At 42.6% G+C, this 19,972-nt stretch overlaps 1 protein-coding gene across 1 annotated transcript in view; it reads left to right on the top strand.

Annotated features, from left to right (window-relative positions):
* sh3kbp1 (SH3-domain kinase binding protein 1) overlaps window positions 1-19,972 on the top strand; it is a 334,888-nt gene that overhangs the window by 118,714 nt on the left and 196,202 nt on the right. Inside the window, exon 4 of the mRNA XM_078232356.1 lies at window positions 9,954-10,060. Within this exon, the coding sequence (XP_078088482.1) occupies window positions 9,954-10,060 (107 nt within the window). The remainder of the gene's footprint in view (window positions 1-9,953; window positions 10,061-19,972) is intronic.

The raw sequence follows: 19,972 nt of genomic DNA, 5'->3' as shown, positions 1-19,972 counted from the left end.
CCAGATTAAAACAAACATTTTAGCAATTAGAAACAATTATGCTGCTGTAATAACCATACAGGATGCGGGTTGCAGACAAAACAGTTCCGAGTACATAGAACTGCTACAACAGACCCTGCACAAGAAACATGACACAAAAACACTTCTTAAAGGCACAATATTGTGTTGGTTGGGATACTGGGAAAAATTTGCTCCTCTTTGAACAATGTCATGAGATTTTTTTATACCCACCTGAAAGAGCCTCGATTTAACATTTCACCTGAAAGATGTTTCTGACTGTGCAACACTCCCCTTGGTACTGCGTTGAAGTGTCAGCGTGTTGCCACTGAGCTGAGGCTAAAGTAAATGGTCATCCTAGACACCTTCTAAGAAAATAGAGTCACAAGATTCAATGGATTTCGAATAAGCATAAAAAAATTTACTATGCAAAATTAGAAAAGTAAAACAATCTAGAATATATATATCTTGTACTCTACTCTAACATTCAGAATTAACATGAGGTACATATGAGTTAACTGTGGTTGAACACCTCACAAATGACAGATGAGTCAAGACAGACTCCCCACATTTCTCAGCAACCTACCCAGACTTCAGAGACGCAAAGTCACCAAATCACATTAGAACTGTCCCCATCATAAGGAATTCCAATTTGGCACTGCCAGAGATCTAGCCCTTAAAGCTGCTCCAACCAGGATTGCCTTAATGACTGCTCACTTTCCAGGGTTTTGATCTTGTCTCCCGAGATTGTTCCCTTGGATTCTTGAGTCTGCACTCCAGCTTTTAATTACTGGTGCAATTTCAGTTCTCTGTGGCTTCTCCCGGGTCCTCTTGACTTGAAGCCTACCAACTCGATTCCTGAGTTCACAACAGCACTTCAGCTCAACTGTATGGAGGTAGCCATCTTCTTTTTCAACTGCTCTTGACTAATTCTGCCAGACTAAAAAAACTCATCCTTGAACTGGTCTTCAGTGACCTAGAATTGATTTAAGTGATCTATCAAAATGTTCCAAAAGGGTTCCAGGCTTTACTTTTCACTGCCTCAGCAAGGGACATATGAATCAAACAACTTTTGAACAAGGGATTATAGTTTTCCACTGTGTAATACAGTTACATAGCTTATTTTGCATCTTATATCCTCAGCAACTGAGTACTCCTTTGCCTGATCTTGCAGCATTTTGGACCTCTTTGGGAAACTTATTCAGGGACTTGGGTCCTCTACAAGTACAACCAGTGTAATTAATTGTGGTCATGGTTGAACTAAAATAGATGTGAAATAGGAAGAGATTTGCTTAATTCCCAAGGACAAGGGCGAGACTTCTCTTTAGAGTAGAGAAAGTTTGGAGGAAATTTGATAAGGTGTTTAAAATCCCAAAGGCTTTGATTGACTAAAGTGGAAATGTTCCCAGCAACAGAGGGAACCAGAGGATACAGACTTAAGGTAATGGACAAAAGAATCAGAGGCAACATGAGGAAGAAAACATTGATGCAGTGAGTTGTTGTGATCTGGGAAGGCAACTTTCATGAAAGGTCATTAACCTGAAACATTAGCTCTCTCTCTTTGCAGATTCTGCGTGACCTGAACCCTCAGCATTTTTAGTTTCTATGATTCCCTGGTTTTATCTTCTGACTTTTCTCAAATGAGAAAATTATTTTAGCATTTTGAAATATAGACTGAATTATGAAATCTTTCAAGCTGACTTATGTACACATTTTGCTTGACGAGTCCTTTTTAAACCTGTGAAGCTGCTGCCCTTAAACAGAACTTTGTCCCAAAATCCTTTGTGAATAAAAATGATTACAAATCTGTCAACATTATGGCGGGCATGGAAGTTGTTGAACAGTGAACATGTGTGCCTATGCATAACTGCATTCAATCCTCACCATGTTAATTTGTCTTAATTAATTAAAAGACAGACTTGCATTTCTATAGTGTTTTTATGTCTTCAGAATGTCCCAAAACTTTACAACAGTGCAAAATGCACTACTTTTGAAGTGTGGTTACTGTTGTAATGGAGAAAATATGGCAGCCAAGATGACACCGGAACTTGTCACAAACAACATATTGATAATTGTTGGAATTCAAGATTAACAGGAATTAACAGGAATTCAAGATTAACGTACACTACTGTGAACAAAATAGAAGGAAAATTATGGGGGTGATTTTTTTCCCTCGTTGTTTGGGTTTAATCTCAGTTGTTTGTATTTAATCTCAGTTGTTTGTATTTAATATCAGTTGTTTGGGTTTAATATCAGTTGTTTGTATTTAATCTCAGTTGTTTGTATTTAATCTCAGTTGTTTGGGTTTAATCTCAGTTGTTTGTATTTAATATCAGTTGTTTGGGTTTAATCTCAGTTGTTTGGGTTTAATCTCAGTTGTTTGGGTTTAATCTCAGTTGTTTGGGTTTAATCTCAGTTGTTTGGGTTTAATCCCAGTTGTTTGTATTTAATCTCAGTTATTTGGGTTTAATATCAGTTGTTTGTATTTAATCTCAGTTGTTTGGGTTTAATCTCAGTTGTTTGGGTTTAATCTCAGTTGTGTGGGTTTAATATCAGTTGTTTGGGTTTAATCTCAGTTGTTTGGGTTTAATCTCAGTTGTTTGGGTTTAATCTCAGTTGTTTGGGTTTAATCTCAGTTGTTTGGGTTTAATCTCAGTTGTTTGGGTTTAATCTCAGTTGTTTGGGTTTAATATCAGTTGTTTGGGTTTAATATCAGTTGTTTGGGTTTAATCTCAGTTGTTTGGGTTTAATATCAGTTGTTTGGATTTAATCTCAGTTGTTTGGATTTAATCTCAGTTGTTTGGATTTAATCTCAGTTGTTTGGTTTAATCTCAGTTGTTTGGGTTTAATCTCAGTTGTTTGGGTTTAATCTCAGTTGTTTGGATTTAATCTCAGTTTGTTTGGATTTAATCTCAGTTTGTTTGGATTTAATCTCAGTTTGTTTGGATTTAATCTCAGTTGTTTGGGTTTGATCTCAGTTTTGGGTTTCATCTGTCGCCGCTCTGTGTTCTTGCTTTTTGAACTGTCACCGCTCTGTGTTCCCACTCTTTAAACTGTCACCGCTCTGTGTTCCTGCTTTTTAAACTTCTTTCCCAGTGCACTCTGAGGAAGGGTTCAGTGTTCCATTGGAGCAATTCTTTTTCTTTGTAGCAGTAAGTTATATGGAGGGGATGGAAGTGAAGGCAGTGCAATGTACTTCCTGCAGAATGTTTGAGGTGAGGGACACCGTCAGTGTCCCTGCTGATTACACCTGTGGGAGGTGCACCCATCTGCAGCTCCTCCAAGACCGTGTTAGGGAGCTGGAGCTGGAGTTGGATGAGCTTAGGGTCATCAGGGAGGCAGAGAGGGCCATAGACACAAGCTTCAGGGATATAGTTGCTCCAGGGAATGAAAATAGATGGGTGACAGTGAGAGGGGCTGGGAGGAAGCAGTCGGTGCGGGGATCCCCTGTGGTCGTTCCCCTTAGCAACAAGTATTCCACTTTGGATACAAGTGAGGGGGGCGACCTACCAGTGGTAAGCCACAGTGACCAGATCGCCAGCGCTGAGTCCGTCCCTGTGGCTCAGAAGGGAAAGGGGGAGAGCGGTAGAGCTATAGTTATTGGGGACTCGTTTGTTAGAGGGATAGATAGGTTTTTTTTTAATAGGAGCAGGAGTAGGCCATCTGGCCCTTCGAGCCTGCCCTGCCATTCAACAAGATCATGGCTGATCTGATGCGAATCAGTTCCACTTACCCGCCTGCTCCCCATATCCCCTAATTCCCTTATCGATCAGAAAACTATCTACCCGTGATTTAAACATATTCAACGAGGAAGCCTCCACCACTTCAATGGGCAGAGAATTCCAGAGATTCACTACCCTCTGAGAGAAGAAGTTCCCCCTCAACTCTGTTCTGAACCGGCCCCCCCTTATTTTGAGGCTGTGCCCTCTAGTTCTGGTTTCCCTTCTAAGTGGAAAGAATCTCTCCACCTCTACCCTATCCAGCCCCTTCATTATCTTATATGTCTATAAAATCACCCCTCATCCTTCTAAACTCCAACGAGTACAGACCCAATCTGTTTAATCTCTCCTCATAAGCTACACCCCTCATCTCCGGTATCAACCTGGTGAACCTTCTCTGCACTCCCTCCAAGGCCAATATATCCTTTCGCAAATAAGGGGACCAAAACTGCACACAGTACTCCAGTTGCGGCCTCACCAGTGCCTTGTACAGTTGCAGCAAGACCTCCCTGCTTTTATATTCTATCCCCCTCGCGATAAAGGCCAACATTCCATTCGCCTTCTTGATCACCTGCAGACTGAGTTTTTACGATTCGTGCACAAGGACCCCCAGGTCCCTCTGCACAGTCGCACGATGTAATTTTTCTCCATTTAAATAATAATCCACTTTACTGTTATTTCTTCCAAAGTGGATAACCTCACATTTGCTAACGTTATATTCCATCTGCCAGATCCTCGCCCACTCGCTCAGCCTATCCAAATCTCTCTGCAGACTTTCCGCGTCCTCCACGCAATTCGCTTTCCCACTCACCTTCGTGTCATCAGCAAACTTGAATACCCTAGATTCAGTCCCCTCCTCCAGATCATCTATGTAAATGGTAAACAATTGAGGCCCCAGCACAGATCCCTGCGGCACGCCACTGGTCACCAACTGCCAACCAGAAAAGCACCCATTTATCCCAACTCTCTGCTTCCTGTTAGATAGCCAATCCCCAATCCACGCCAACACCTTACCCCTAACTCCGTGTACCCCAATCTTCTGCAGCAACCTTTTGTGAGGCACCTTATCGAACGCCTTCTGGAAATCTAAAAACACCACATCCACTGGTTCCCTTCTGTCAACCGCACTAGTGACATCTTCATAAAAGTCCAGTAGATTCGTCAAACACGACTTTCCTGTGGCAACAAGAGAGACTCACGGGTGGTATATTGCCTCCCGGAAGCCAGGGTCCATGACATCTCCGACCGTGTCTTCAGGATTCTAAAGGGGGAGGGGGAACAGTCACAAGTCGTGGTGCACGTCGGCACCAAAGACATAGGTAAGAGAGGGGACGGGGATTTAAAACAGGAATTCAGGGAGCTAGGGTGGAAGCTGAGAGCCAGGACAAAACAGGTTGTCATCTCTGGTATGTTGCCGGTGCCACAGGATAGCGAGTTGAGGAACAGGGAGAGAGTGCAGTTAAACACATGGATGCAGGGATGTTGTAGGAGGGAGGGTTTCAGCTATGTGGATAATTGGAACATTTTCTGGGGAAGGTGGGACCTGTACCAACAGGACGGGGTGCACCTGAACCAGAGGGGCACCAATATCCTGGGAGGGAAATTTGCTACAGCTCTTCGGGGGGGGGGTTTAAACTAATTTGTCAGGGGGATGGGAAAAGGAGTTGTAGTCCGGAGGTCAGTGAGTGTAGTGAGGTACTGGGGAGGGTATCATGGTCAAAGGTGGGTTGAAGTGTGTCTACTTCAATGCAAGGAGCATCCGAAATAAGGTAGGTGAACTTGGGGCGTGGATTGGCACTTGGGACTACGATGTTGTGGCCATTACGGAGACATGGGTAGAACAAGGACAGGAATGGTTGTTGTAAGTTCCGGGGTATAGATGTTTCAGTAAGTGTAGGGTAGCTGGTAAAAGAGGTGGAGGAGTGGCACTGTTAATCAAGGAGAGTAACGGCTGCAGAAAGGCATTTCGAAGGGGATCTGCCTACAGAGGTAATATGGGCTGAGGTTAGGAATAGGAAAGGAGCGGTCACGTTGTTAGGAGTTTACTATAGGCCCCCAAATAGTAATAGAGATGTGGAGCAAGAAATTGCTAAGCAGATTATGGATAGGTGTGGAGGTCACAGGGTAGTTGTCATGGGGGACTTTAACTTTCCAAATATTGACTGGAGCCTTTATAGGTCGAATAGTTCGGATGGGGCAGTTTTTGTGCAGTGTGCGCAGGAGGGGTTCCTGACACAATATGTGGATAAGCCGAGAAGAGGTGGGGCCACATTGGATTTGGTAATGGGAAATGAACCGGGCCAAGTGTTGGATTTGGTTGTGGGAGAGCACTTTGGAGATAGTGACCACAATTCGGTGTCTTTTGTTATTGCAATGGAGAGGGAGAGGGCCATGCGGCAGGGCATAGTTTACAATTGGGGGAGAGGTAATTATGATGCAATCAGTCGGGAATTAGGAAGCATAGGATGGAAACAAAAATTGTCAGGGAAAGGCACTAATGAAAAGTGGAACTTTTTTCAAGGAACAAATACTGCGTGTCCTTGATAGGTATGTCCCTGGCAGACAGAGAGGAAATGGCCGAGTGAGGGAACCATGGTTCACAAAAGAGGTGGAATGTCTTGTCAAGAGGAAGAAGGAAGCATATGTAAGGTTAAGGAAGCATATGTAAGGTTGAGAAAACAAGGTTCAGTTGGATCGATGGAGAGTTACAAGTTAGCAAGAAATGAGCTGAAAAAGGGGCTTAGGAGAGCTAGGAGGGGGCATGAGAAGTCCTTGGCGGGTCGGATCAAGGAAAACCCCAAGGCTTTTTACTCTTATGTGAGGAATAAAAGAATGACCAGGGTGAGGTTGGGGCCGGTCAAGGACGGCAGTGGGAATTTGTGCATGGAGTCAGAAGAGATAGGAGAGGTGATGAATGAATACTTTTCTTCGGTGTTCACCAAGGAGAGGGGCCATGTTTTTGAGGAAGAGAGGGTGTCACAGGCTGATAGGCTGGAGGAAGTAGATGTTCGGAGGGAAGATGTACTAGCAATTTTGAATAAACTGAAAGTTGATAAGTCCCCTGGGCCTGATGAAATATATCCTAGGAGTCTGTGGGAGGCAAGGGATGAGATAGCAGAGCCTTTGGCATTGATCTTTGCGTCCTCACTGTCCACGGGGGTGGTGCCAGAGGACTGGAGAGTGACGAATGTTGTTCCTCTGTTTAAGAAAGGGAATAGAAATGACCCTGGTAATTATAGGCCGGTTAGTCTTACTTCGGTGGTCGGTAAGTTGATGGAAAAGGTCCTCAGCGATAGGATTTACGACCATTTAGAAAGATGCAGCTTAATCCGGGATAGTCAGCACGGATTTGTGAAGGGCAAGTCTTGCCTCACAAATTTGATAGAATTTTTTGAGGAGGTAACTAAGTATGTAGATGAAGGTAGTTCAGTTGATGTCATATACATGGATTTTAGTAAGGCGTTTGATAAAGTCCCCCATGGTCGGCTTATGAAGAAAGTAAGGATGTGTGGGATAGAGGGAAGTTTGGCCGATTGGATAGGTAACTGGCTATCTAACAGAAGACAGAGGGTGGTGGTGGATGGAAAATTTTCGGACTGGAAACCGGTTACCAGCGGAGTGCCACAGGGATCAGTGCTTGGTCCTCTGCTACTTGTCATTTTTGTAAATGACTTGGAGGAGGGGGCTGAAGGGTGGATCAGTAAATTTGCTGATGACACCAAGATTAGTGGAGTAGTGGATGACGTGGAGGGCTGTTGTAGACTGCAAAGAGATATAGATAGGATGCAGAGCTGGGCTGAAAAATGACAAATGGAGTTTAACCCTGACAAATGTGAGGTGATTCATTTTGGTAGGACAAATTTAAATGTGGATTACAGGGTCAAAGGTAGGGTTCTGAAGAATGTGGAGGAACAGAGAGATCTTTGGGTTCATATCCATAGATCTCTGAAGGTTGCCACTCAAGTGGATAGAGCCGTGAAGAAGGCCTATAGTGTGTTGGCGTTCATTAACAGGGGGTTTGAGTTTAAGAGCCGTGGGGTTATGCTGCAACTGTACAGGACCTTGGTGAGACCACATTTGGAATATTGTGTGCAGTTCTGGTCACCTCACTAAAAGAAGGATGTGGAGACACTGGAAAGAGTGCAAAGGAGATTTACCAGGATGCTGCCTGGTTTGGAGGGTAGGTCTTATGAGGAAAGGTTGAGGGAACTTGGGCTTTTCTCTTGGGAGCGGAGGAGGTTGAGAGGAGACTTGATAGAGGTTTATAAGATGATGAGGGGGATAGATAGAGTGAACGTTCAAAGACTATGTCCTCGGGTGAATGGAGTGGTAACTAGGGGGCATAACTCTAGGGTTCATGGTGGGAGATATAGGAAGGATGTCCGAGGTAGGTTTTTTACTCAGAGAGTGGTTGGGGTGTGGAATGGACTGCCTGCAGTGATAGTGGAGTCAGAAACTTTAGGAACATTTAAGAAGCTATTGGATAGGCACATGGAGTACTTCGGGATGATAGGGAGGAAATAGCTTGATCTGGGTTTCAGACAAAGCTCGGCACAACAACGTGGGCCGAAGGGCCTGTTCTGTGCTGTACTGTTCTATGTTCTATGATAATGACCTGATCATCTGCTTTTAATTATGTTGGTTGGTTAAAGAGAAATGTTGGCCTGGCCACTGGAGAGAACGTTATTCTTTAAATGCCGTGTGATCTTTTGCACAAACTTGAGAGGGCAGATGGAACATCGGGTTGAGGTCTCATACAAAAGATGGGACCTCAGACAGTGCAGTACTCTCTTGGATTTTGCGCTCTGGAGTGGGCCTTGAACCCATATCCTTATCACTCAGGTGAGGGTTTTGCCAACATGGCTGACATTGTAACAAAACATCATGGCCGTGGGCATCTGGACATGTCATTTGGATGAAGAGGGCAAGATCCTAATATCTGTCTCGTGACTTTAGTCATAATTGACTGATTTTAGTCATAATTGCAGAATGTTTGTACGGAAGCTGCAGATTAAGGTTGTCAACTCTTCAAGATCATCCTTGGATATTCAGGAATTCAAGATTAACGTACACTACTGTGAACAAAATAGAAGGAAAATTATGGGGGTGATTTTTTTCCCTCGTTCTTTGAGCGTGTTTGTTTACATATTAAAACATGTGAAATAAGTTTGGGGGTGGAGGGGGCGATGTGGTTGTTGGAAGGAATGTTGTTTGACTAGCAATCATGAATCATCCATTCACGTAACAAAGATTCTGTTCACTTCTCCATTGTTGTGAAATGGTGGCAAGGATGGACATGTTGGATGACTGATGGTAAGAATGAGAAGACGGGAAAACATATGATGAAGCCTCCAGTAATAGGTTGTTGATAACCCTACTGTATATGCATGTACAAAAGGATGCTTTGTTGCTTTTGTATTTGGTGTTAGACACAGGAGCATCCAAAAGAAAGATAAATTCTGCTAATTTTGAATTGCAACTTTTAATTAGGTTTTTGCTGGTCATTACTGATAGCTCAAGAATAGCGAGAGAAACATCAGAGTATCATTTATTTTGCATGATTGAAGACAATGCGTGTAGTTTTATTCTGTTGCAGGCAGCGCTATTAAAACTGAATAATTATGGGGTTTGGCAGTTTGAGTCTCAGTTCAGTATCAGCCATCTATTGTATGTGCTTTAGTGCAAAGGAAAGACTTCTCTGGAAATGAGTCTTTGCATCAGGAACTTGAATGATTTGTTAATTTTAGTAATATGTTTTCTAATATTTTGTAGGCATTTCTGAAATCCGTTTTAATTTATTCTTTTGCATAATGCAAATGTTTCAATCAGTTGATGCTTGGAAAATTAATTTCACTGGTGAACTTATGCTGGCATGATGCCCAATTATTCCAGTCTGCGTATTTCACAGGGTGACTCCAGTTTCTAATTTGTTGTGTCTGTTTACTGTAGTAGGAGAGGTTCCCATGCAAAATATTTGATAATAACAATAAATAGAAACACATCCAAAGGGAAACTAAACAAAACCTTTCAAAGTTGATTTCAGACTATTAATGAACATCTACTTAAACTTATCTTTTTGACTCCTTAATAATATGAATTTGAAATCAAATTGAATCAACACCTGCAAACTGTGCATACTATACACATCCACTTTGTCAGAAGATATTTGTTTTACCCGTGTAAAAATTGCTTCATTTCTCGACAGGATTACTTACAATGTGATTTTTATTTTCTCAGCTGAAAAAATTAGATCAAGAAGATGTCAAGTGGCATTTAGTTATGCTCCTCAGAATGAAGATGAGCTGGAGCTGAAAATTGGTGAAATCATCGAAGTACTTGGTGAAGTATGTATGAAGAAGATATTGGCATATGAATAATGGCACATGAATTACAAACATTTCAGAATTATTCATTTTGAATAGTTATATAGCCATCAACTTTGAACTTGAGCAAAGTCTCTGATCTAGTATTCTTAATGGTCAGCAGCTAGGAACTTAAACTGAGATTTAGGAGTCCATCTGCAAAAATTACTAAAAGCTGCTGAACAGGTGTATTAAAAAATAATTAAAAAAACTAATGAAATATTAGCATTTAGCTCAAGGGGGCTGAAATTTATTGGAGTAGAAGCTATGATGCAGTTGTATGGCATGCTGGTTTGACTGCATCTGGAGTACTGTGTTCAGTTCTGCAACTCTAAAGATATACTTGGCTTGGAGGGGGTACAGTACAGATTTATCAGAATGATTCCATGGATATGAGTTAAATTATAGAACAGTTTCCCTGGACTATGCCCATACCGTGTTCCCTTAAAAGCAGAAGATTAATTGGTTGAGGTTGAGATCTGCATGAGATGATTAAAGATAAAAGCTGGAAATGCTGTCATGCAGCATCTGTGGAGAGAAAAGGCAGAATTAATGTTTCAGATTGATCGATCTATCACCTGAGCTAAGCAAAATTAGAAAAGTAATAGATTTTAAACAGGTGAAATCAGGGAGGGTAAGGAAGGATAGAAGATGGACTCGGGTGGCATGGTGGCCCAGTGGTTAGCACTGCTGCATCACCGAGCCAGGGATCTGGTTTCAATTCTGGCCTTGGGTGACTGTGTGGAGTTTGCACATTCTCCCCATGTGCACGTGGGTTTCTTCCAGGTACTCCGGTTTCTTCCCACAATCCAAAGATATGTAGGTTAGGTGGATTAGCCATGGTAAATGTGTGGGATTATGGGAATAAGGCGGAGGAAAGGGCCTGGGTGGGATACTCTTCAGTCTTGGTGGACCAAGTAGCCTGTTTATGCCCTGTAGGGATTCTATGGTTCTATGAAAGGACAGCAGAGTTGGTGGTGCAGAGCCAAAGGGTGTGAATAATGGTAGAGATGATAAGTAGAGAAATAAAAGGTGTGACCAGTGGAGGTGTGAATGGCAGAATACTGAACAGATGCTGTTTGAAAGCAAAAACAGGAGGGGAAAAAAAATCAGCTGAAAGTGTGCTAAGTAAAAGAAACAAAATAGAAACCTAGATTATAGTCTGAAATTGTTGAACTCAAATGTTGAGTCTGGAAGGCTGCCAAGTGCCTAATTGAAAATTGAGATGCTATTGCTTGAGCTTACATTGAGCATCATTAGAACACTGTATAGGCCGAGCAGAAGGAAACGACTGGTACTGGTTGGCACTGAGGTTCCATTTTGAGATGTACAAGGACAGTTCAGACCAGTACCAGTCATTTCCACGTTTGACTTTTTTTTTCCTGGGAGGAAAGTGTTAGTGCAAAATGGAGAATTAAAATGGCAGGCCACTAAAAGCTTGGGCGCCATGTTTGTAGAACGGCCACTTGATCGACGTTTGATCTCCTTGATGTGGAGCAGACAGCTTTGTAAGCAGCAAATGCAGTATATAATCAAAGAATCCGACAGTGCAGAAAGAGAAGCCATTTGGCCCATCGAGTCTGCACCGACTCCCCGACAGAGCAACCCACCCAGACCCTATCCCTGTAGTCCCACGTATTTACCCCACTAATTCCCCAACTCGCACATCTTGACACTAAGGGGCAACCTAACTTGAACATCTTTGAAATGTGAGGGGAAAGCAGAGCACCCGGAGGAAACTCGTGCAAACTCCACACACACAGTCACCCAAGGCTGGAATCACACCCGGGTTCCTGGCGCTGCGAGACAGCAATGCCACATATATTAAGTTGAAAGAAGTACACAAGTTGCTGTTTCATCTGGAAAAGTGTTAGGGACCTTGGATATTGAGGTGACAGAAGATAATGAGGCAGCTGTTGCATCTCCTGCACTTGCTGCAAAGGTGCAGTGGGAAGAGGATGAAGTGTTGGGGGGATTGAGGAGTAGGCCGGGGTGTTGTAAAGGAATGGTACTTTGGGACTGCAGGGAGGGAAAGTTGTTTGGCGAATACATCATGATAAAGATGGCAAAAATGGGAGAGGATGATCTGTTGAATATGGAGACTGGTGTGCTGGAAGATTAGGGAGCCCTATTTTTTAGTTTTAAAAAGGAGGGAAAGGAGTTAGAGCAGATGTACAGGGAAAGGGGAAGACCCTTTCGTGTGTTGGTGGAGGTGGTGGGCACTTGAGGAAAAAAAGGAAGACTTATCGGAAGCGCTGGTTTGCAAGGTTGCATCATCAGAACAAGCGTGATGCAAATTGAGAAACTGGGGAAATGGAACGGAGTCCTTGCAGATGAGCCTGTCCCCTAAAATATAGATAGAGAGGTGAAGGAAGGGAAGTGAGGAGTTGGTGCTGTACCATGTGAAGGTGAGAAAAGTAGAAATTGGAAGCAAGTTGTTTTCCAGTTCAGGGCTGCAAACTGCACCGATACAGTCTTCAGCGCACCAGTGAAGGAGAGATCTTGAGTAGGACTGGAACACGAATAGACCTAGCTAGGAGTCTTATGGGTGCCCGTTACTACACCTTTATTTGGAGGAAGTGAGATGACTTAAAGGAGACGTTGTTCAATGTGAGAGCAAGTTCAGGAGGATGGTAGTGGATAGAAGCTGTTTGGGACTCCAAGGAAGAACCAGAGAACTCTCAGGCCATCCTGTTGGGGTCGGAGGAGTAAAGAGATTGGATGTTCATGGTTATTTCATTTCTATTCTATCCACAGATGCTGAGTATTTCCAATATTTTCTGTTTCATTTTGGATTCCCAGCATCCTCTAGTTTACTTTTGAGATTATTAAAGAATTTGGTCAGTTATGTAGAGAGATATTTTTTTCATGAGGAATCCTGATCAAAAGGGTCTAACAAACTTAATTAGAACTAGATTATTCATGGCTGGTAATGGTACTATAATCCAGAGACCGTGTTCTGGAGACATGGTTTCAAATCCTACCGTGACAGCTGGTGGGATTTAAATTTATTTAATACAACCTGGAATCCAAAGCTAGTCTCAGTAATGCAAGCTGTACAGGTCTGGCAATACATAGAGGCAAGAGAGTCAACAATTGATCCATGGCTGACTTGAACAGATCTCCTGAGTCAGAAGGCTGTGAGTTCGAGTTCCACTTGAAAATTTGAACATCGAATCAAGATCGACATGTGGCGCAGTGGTTAGCACTGCTGCATTACAGTACCAGGGACCCGGGTTTGATTCCGGCGTTGGGTGACTGTGTGTTTGCACTTTCTCCCTGTTTCATCTGGTTTCCCTCCTCGGTCTAAAAATGTGTAGGTTAGGTGGATTAGCCATGGTAAATGCACTCATGCCCTCCAGGGAAGGAAATCTACTGTCCTTCCCTGGTCTGGGCTGTATGTGTTTCCAATCCTATATCAGTGTGGATTGACATTTAACTGCACTCTGAAGTGGCTGGGCAAGGCATTCCATTGTGTCAAACCAGGCAAACTGGTGTTGCCTGCAACGTGTGAATGAATGGAGAAATAATGTAACAACAATTTTTGGCTCTGTTATTCATTCCTCTTCCTGTTCTAGTTAGACTAATGTAATTTGAACAGAATTGGTCGCTCACTGTCTGTTATGGCTTGTGGTCCCCCACACTGCTCATCTGCTAGTTGACCTCAAAATACCATGTTTTGTTTCCAGTATTCAGATCATCAATACTTGCAATAAACTGTGCTCTATTCATTCGATCCCATTTTCACAATAATTGGTTTGACAACTAGTCAGAAAAAATATTCTAATTTCCTGCAAATTCAAAGTTTCATGTTGTTTCACGATATTCTCAGGCAATTACTCTCCATTTTCTGGAAGGGCTGTGTTTCTGTAGAACCATAGAACCATAGAAAATTACAGTTCAGAAACAGGCCTTTTGGCCCTTCTTGTCTGTGCCGAACCATTTTTTGCCTAGTCCCACTGACCTGCACTTGGACCATATCCCTCCATACCCCTCTCATCCATGAACCCGTTCAAGTTTTTCTTAAATGTTAAAAGTGACCTCGCATTTACCACTTTATCCGGCAGCTCATTCCACACTCCCACCACTCTCTGTGTGAAGAAGCCCCCCCTAATATTCCCTTTAAACTTTTCTCCTTTCACCCTTAACCCATGCCCTCTGGTTTTTTTCTCCTCGAGCCTCAGCGGAAAAAGCCTGCTTGCATTCACTCTATCTATACCCATCAAAATCTTATACACCTCTATCAAATCTCCCCTCAATCTTCTACGCTCCAGGGAATAAAGTCCCAACCTACTCAATCTCTCTCTGTAACTCAGCTTCTCAAGTCCCGGCAACATCCTTGTGAACCTTCTCTGCACTCTTTCAACCTTATTTACATCCTTCCTGTAACTAGGTGACCAAAACTGTACACAATACTCCAAATTCGGCCTCACCAATGCCTTATATAACCTTGCCATAACACATCAACTTTTATACTCGATACTCCGATTTATAAAGGCCAATGTACCAAAGGCACTCTTTACGACCCTATCCACAATGTAGACTGAACCATTGTTCAGTCATTCAAGTGTAAAAACTGTACATGTACATTTTGAGGAATTTTATCTTGGAATGTAGTTTTAGTAATGTTTACATGCCTTCTGGGCAAGTAAAAGACCCATTGGTCATCACAAGTGTTGGCCTTGGCTTAGTGATATCAATTTGAAGCTAAGCAGTCAAAACATTTGAAACCACCTTTGATCATAAGATCATCAGAAATTGGAGCAGGAGTAGTCCATTTGGCCCATTGAAGTTACTTTGCCATTCAACAATATCATGGTCTCAACTCCCTTGCTGAACAAAATTCTGTCTGACTGAGCTTTGAATATATTCCATGGCCAAGCCTCCATTGCTTGTTAGGGAGAGAATTCCAAACACTAATCCTTTGAGCGAAGAAATTCCTCTTCATCTCCATCTTAAATGGGAGATCCCTTATTTTTAAACTTTGCCCAGGAGGAAACAACATCTCTGCATTTATTGTCAAATCCCCTCAGAATCTTTTATGTTTCAGTATGATCACCTCTCATTCTCCGAAACCTCAATGAACCCAACCTGCTCAACCTTTCCTTATAAGACAACCCCTTCATCACAGGAATCAGCCTAGTGAACCTTCTCCAAATTGCTTCCTAAGCATCCCGGGTCCTTCTGTACTATAGCACTCTGCTGTGTCTCTCCATTTAAATGTTCTGCTTTTCTATTCTTTTTGCCATAGTGGACAACCTCACATTTTCCCACATTATATTCCATCTGCTACATTTGTGACATGTGCTACCTCATTACAAAACAGCCACTCATCTTGGAGTGAAGAATAAAATAATATATTAGCTATGTTACTGGACTACTAATTGGGAAATTGTGACTTCTGATCCCACCAAGGTAGTTTTGCAACTGCGTTTTTATGTATCAGCAAAATTGATCAGGAAGCATTTGAATTGTAACAACTCAAATAGTTTAGTAATGTTCTTTTATGGGGGAGAGAAAGATGATTGATCTTCCTGATTCAGTCACAGATGAACATGGTTGATTCTCAGCTGCTACCTGAAGTGGCTGAGTAAGCCACTTGGTTTTATTGGCATGCAGTTAGTGCTATTGTTACATGTAGAAAACCCATATCACTTTTTCAGGGCAACTGGGAATGGGTAGTAAATGCTGACCTTGCTAGTGAAAGCCACATCCTGAGAATTTTAAGTGAGTGCAAGGGCACTCACGTGGTCAAAGCTGTGTAATCACTCTGAGTTTGCCATAGATTATTATACTCTGAAGTCTGCCACTTGTTTGAGAAGGCGCCTGTTCTGTTTTGACCATTGGGTGGCATGATGACACAGTGCTTAGCACTGCTGCCACACAGTGCTAGGGACCTGGGTTCAACTCTGGCCTTGGGTGATTGTCTATGTGGAATTTGCACGTTTTCCTTGTGTCTGTGTGGGTTTCCTCCGGGTGCTCTGGTTTCCTTCCACACTCCAAAGATGTGCGGTTAGGTTGATTAGCCATACTAAATTGACCATTAATGTCAGGGGGCGAGCTGGGTAAATATGTAGGGATTCTATGATTCTAAGTTCAAGAAACACTTTTTGGACAGGAAAGAAAAATATATCTATCAGTTCACTGGTCATGCACACTTATTTAACATACAATATGTAATTGAGTGGATTAGATTTTTCAATCAAAACTACTGAGAAGGTTGTTTGGTTAACCTGGCAAGAATTTTATCATGAAAAGTACGTTTTATCATGTTCTCTTTTTATCATGTTATCATGTTATAGAGTCAGAGGTTTACAGCATGAAAACAGGCCCTTCGGCCCAACTTGTCCCTGCCGCCCTTTTTTTTTAAAAAACCCTAAGCTAATCCCAATTGCCCACATTTGGCCCATATCCCTCTATACCCATCATACCCATGTAACTATCTAAATGGTTTTTAAAAGATAAAATTGTACCCGCCTCTACTACTACCTCTGGCAGCTTGTTCCAGACACTCACGATCCTCTGTGTGAAACAATTTCCCCTCTGGACACTTTTTTGTATCTCTCCCCTCACCTTAAACCTATGCCCTCTAGTTTTAGACTCCCCTACCTTTGGGAAAAGATATTGACTATCGACCTTGTCTATGCCCCTCATTATTTTGTAGACCTCTATAAGGTCACCCCTCAGCCTCCTTACGCTCTAGAGAAAAAAGTCCCAGTCTATTCAGCCTCTCCTTATAACTCAATCTATCAAGTCCCGGTAGCATGCTAGTAAATCTTTTCTGCACTCTTTCTAGTTTAATAATATCCTTTCTATAATAGGGTGAATAGAATTGCACACAGTATTCCAAGTGTGGCCTTACAAATGTCTTGTACAACTTTAACAAGATGTCCCAACTCCTGTATTCAATGTTCTGATTGATGAAACCAAGCATGCCGAATGCCGCCTTCACCACTCTGTCCACCTGTGACTCCACTTTCAAGGAGCTATGAACATATACCCCTAGATCTCTTTGTTCTGTAACTCTCCCCAACGCCCTACCATTAACTGAGTAAGTCCTGCCCTGGTTCAATCTACCAAAATACATCACTTCACATTTGTCTAAATTAAACTCCATCTGCCATTCGTCAGCCCACTGGCCCAATTGATCAAGATCCCGTTGGAATTGGAGATAACCTTCTTCACTGTCCACTATGCCACCAATATTGGTGTCATCTGCAAACTTACTAACCATGCCCCCTATATTCTCAACCAAATCATTAATATAAATGACAAATAACAGTGGGCCCAGCACTGATCCCTGAGGCACACTGCTGGTCACAGGCCTCCAGTTTGAAAAACAGCTCTCTACAACCACCCTCTGTCTTCTGTCAAGAAGCCAATTTTTTATCCATTTAGATACTTCACCCTGGATCCTGTGAGATTTAACTTTGTGCAACAACCTACCATGCAATATCTTGTCAAAGGCCTTGCTAAAGTCCATGTAGACAACATCAACTGCACTGCCCTCATCTACCTTCTTGGTTACCCCTTCAAAAAACTCTATTAAATTTGTGTGAGACATGATTTTCCACTCAAAGCCATGCTGACTGCCCCTAATCAGTCCTTGCATCTCTAAATGCCTGTAGATCCTGTCTCTCAAAATACCTTCCAACAATTTACCCACCTCAGATGTGAGGCTCACTGGCCTGTAGTTCCCATGCTTTTCCCTGCAGCTCTTCTTAAACAAAGGCACAACATTTGCCACTCTCCAATATTCAGGCACCTCACCCATGGCTATCGATGATTCAGATATCTCGGCTAGGGGACCCGCAATTTCCTCCCTCGCCTCCCACAACGTCCTGAGATGTACCTCATCAGGTCCCGCAGATTTATCTACCTTGATGCACTTTAAGACTTCCAGCACCTCCTTCTATGTATTATGTACACTCCTTAAGACATCACTATTTATTTGCCCAAGTTCCCTAACATCCATGCTTTTCTCAACAGTAAATACTGATGGGAAATATTCATTTAGGATCTCACCCATCTTTTGTGGTCCGCACATAGATGACCTTGTTGATCCTTAAGAGGCCCTACTCTCTCCCTTGTTACTTTTTTGCCCTTTATGTATTTGTAGAAACTCTTTGGATTCTCCTTTGCCTTACCTGCCAAAACAATTTTGTGTCCCCTTTTTGCCCTCCTGATTTCTTTCTTAACTCTACTCGTACACCCTCTATACTCTTCAAGAGATTCACTTGATCCCAGCTGCCTATGCACGTCATGTGCCTCTTCTTCTTGACCAGGGCCTCAATATCCCGAGTCATCCAGGGTTCCCGACTTCTGCCAGCCTTGCCCTTCACTCTAAGAGGAGTGTGTTTACCCTGAATCCTGGTTAACACACTTTTGAAAGCATGCCACTTACCAGACGTCCCTTTGCCTTCCCACAGACTCCCCTAATTAACTTTTGAAAGTTACTTTTGAAAGCCTGATACCATCAAAATTGGTCTTGCCCCAATTTAGAGTATTAACTTTTGGGACAGACCTATCATTCTCCATAGCTATCTTAAAACTAATAGAATTATGGTCACTGGTCCCAAAGTGATCCCTCACTAACACTTCTGTCACCTGCCCTTCCTTATTTCCCAAGAGGAGGTCAAGTTTTGCCCTCTCTCTAGTCGGGCCATCCACATACTGAATGAGAAATTCCTCCTGAATGCACTCAACAAATTTCTCTCCATCCAACCCTCTAATACTATGGCTGTCCCAGTCAATGTTGGGAAAATTAAAATCTCCGACTATTACCATCCTATTTTTCTTGGAGCTATCTGTAATCTCCTTACATATTTGCTCCTCAATTTTCCGCCAACTATTTGGGCCCTATCAAACCTATCAAAGTGATTTCCCCCTTCTTATTTCTCAGTTCTACGCATATAGACTCAGTGGCCGAACCCTCTGATATATCCCCTCTCAGTACGGCCGTGATGCTTTCCCTAATCAAAAGTGCAACTCCCCCTCCTCTCTTACCTCCTGTTCTATCTTTCCTATAGCATCTGCACCCTGGTTGTTGATGGCAAGGCTGCATTTTTACTGTCCTTAGTTGCCCGAGTAACTTAAGTGTAAATATCTTACTAGCATACATCAAAGAGTGTTAAGAGCCATCCACATAACGTGGGACAACAAAAACAACTTGGCTGGGATTTTGCTCCCCTGTTTGTTGTGAGTGCAAATGGCGAAGGGAGCACAACATTCCACAAGAGAAAACTAGATTCTTGCTGGGGAGATCTCGTGACGTGATCGTCCCCCACCATTGGTGTAATGCAGTTCATGCCCAGGAAGGTCGGGAACGTCATTTAAATACATTTCAGTATCATTAACTTGCTGAATTGTGGGGGGTCTCTGTCCATGCAGGAGAGGGGAGATCTTCATTTTTATTTATTTTTTCTCTGTTGGATTGAGCCGCCCTTTAGTAAGGCATCCCAATCTCTGGAAGGTCAAATCTGCTGGCAGGGCATACTAAAAATGTCTGCAGCTGCTTTATGGGAATGATCAAACAAAATTTGACACTGAGCCATCTAAGGTGACATTTAAGCCGATGACCCAATGTTTGGTTAACGATGGGTTTTGAGTAGCATTTTAAAGGGGGAAAGAGGCAGAGAGGTTTGTTAAGGGAATTCAGAACTTATGCCATGGCCACCAATAATGATTGAAATGAAGATTCAAGAGACTAGAATTGGAGGAACATGACTTCTCTGAGGGTTGTAGGTATGAAGGAGATTGGAGATAGGGATGGAAGGTCTGTTAAGGGTTTCGAAAATGAGGATGAGAATTTGAACATTGAGGCCACTTTAGGCTAATAGGTGAAAAGGAATTTTAGTGGGTTTGGATATGGACAACAGAGTTTTGGATGACCAC

This window comes from Mustelus asterias, chromosome 17 (assembly GCF_964213995.1).
Source record: "Mustelus asterias chromosome 17, sMusAst1.hap1.1, whole genome shotgun sequence".
Lineage (NCBI taxonomy): Eukaryota > Metazoa > Chordata > Chondrichthyes > Carcharhiniformes > Triakidae > Mustelus > Mustelus asterias.
Note: the sequence above shows the minus strand (reverse complement) of the source record. Positions and strands in the feature narration are given on the sequence as shown.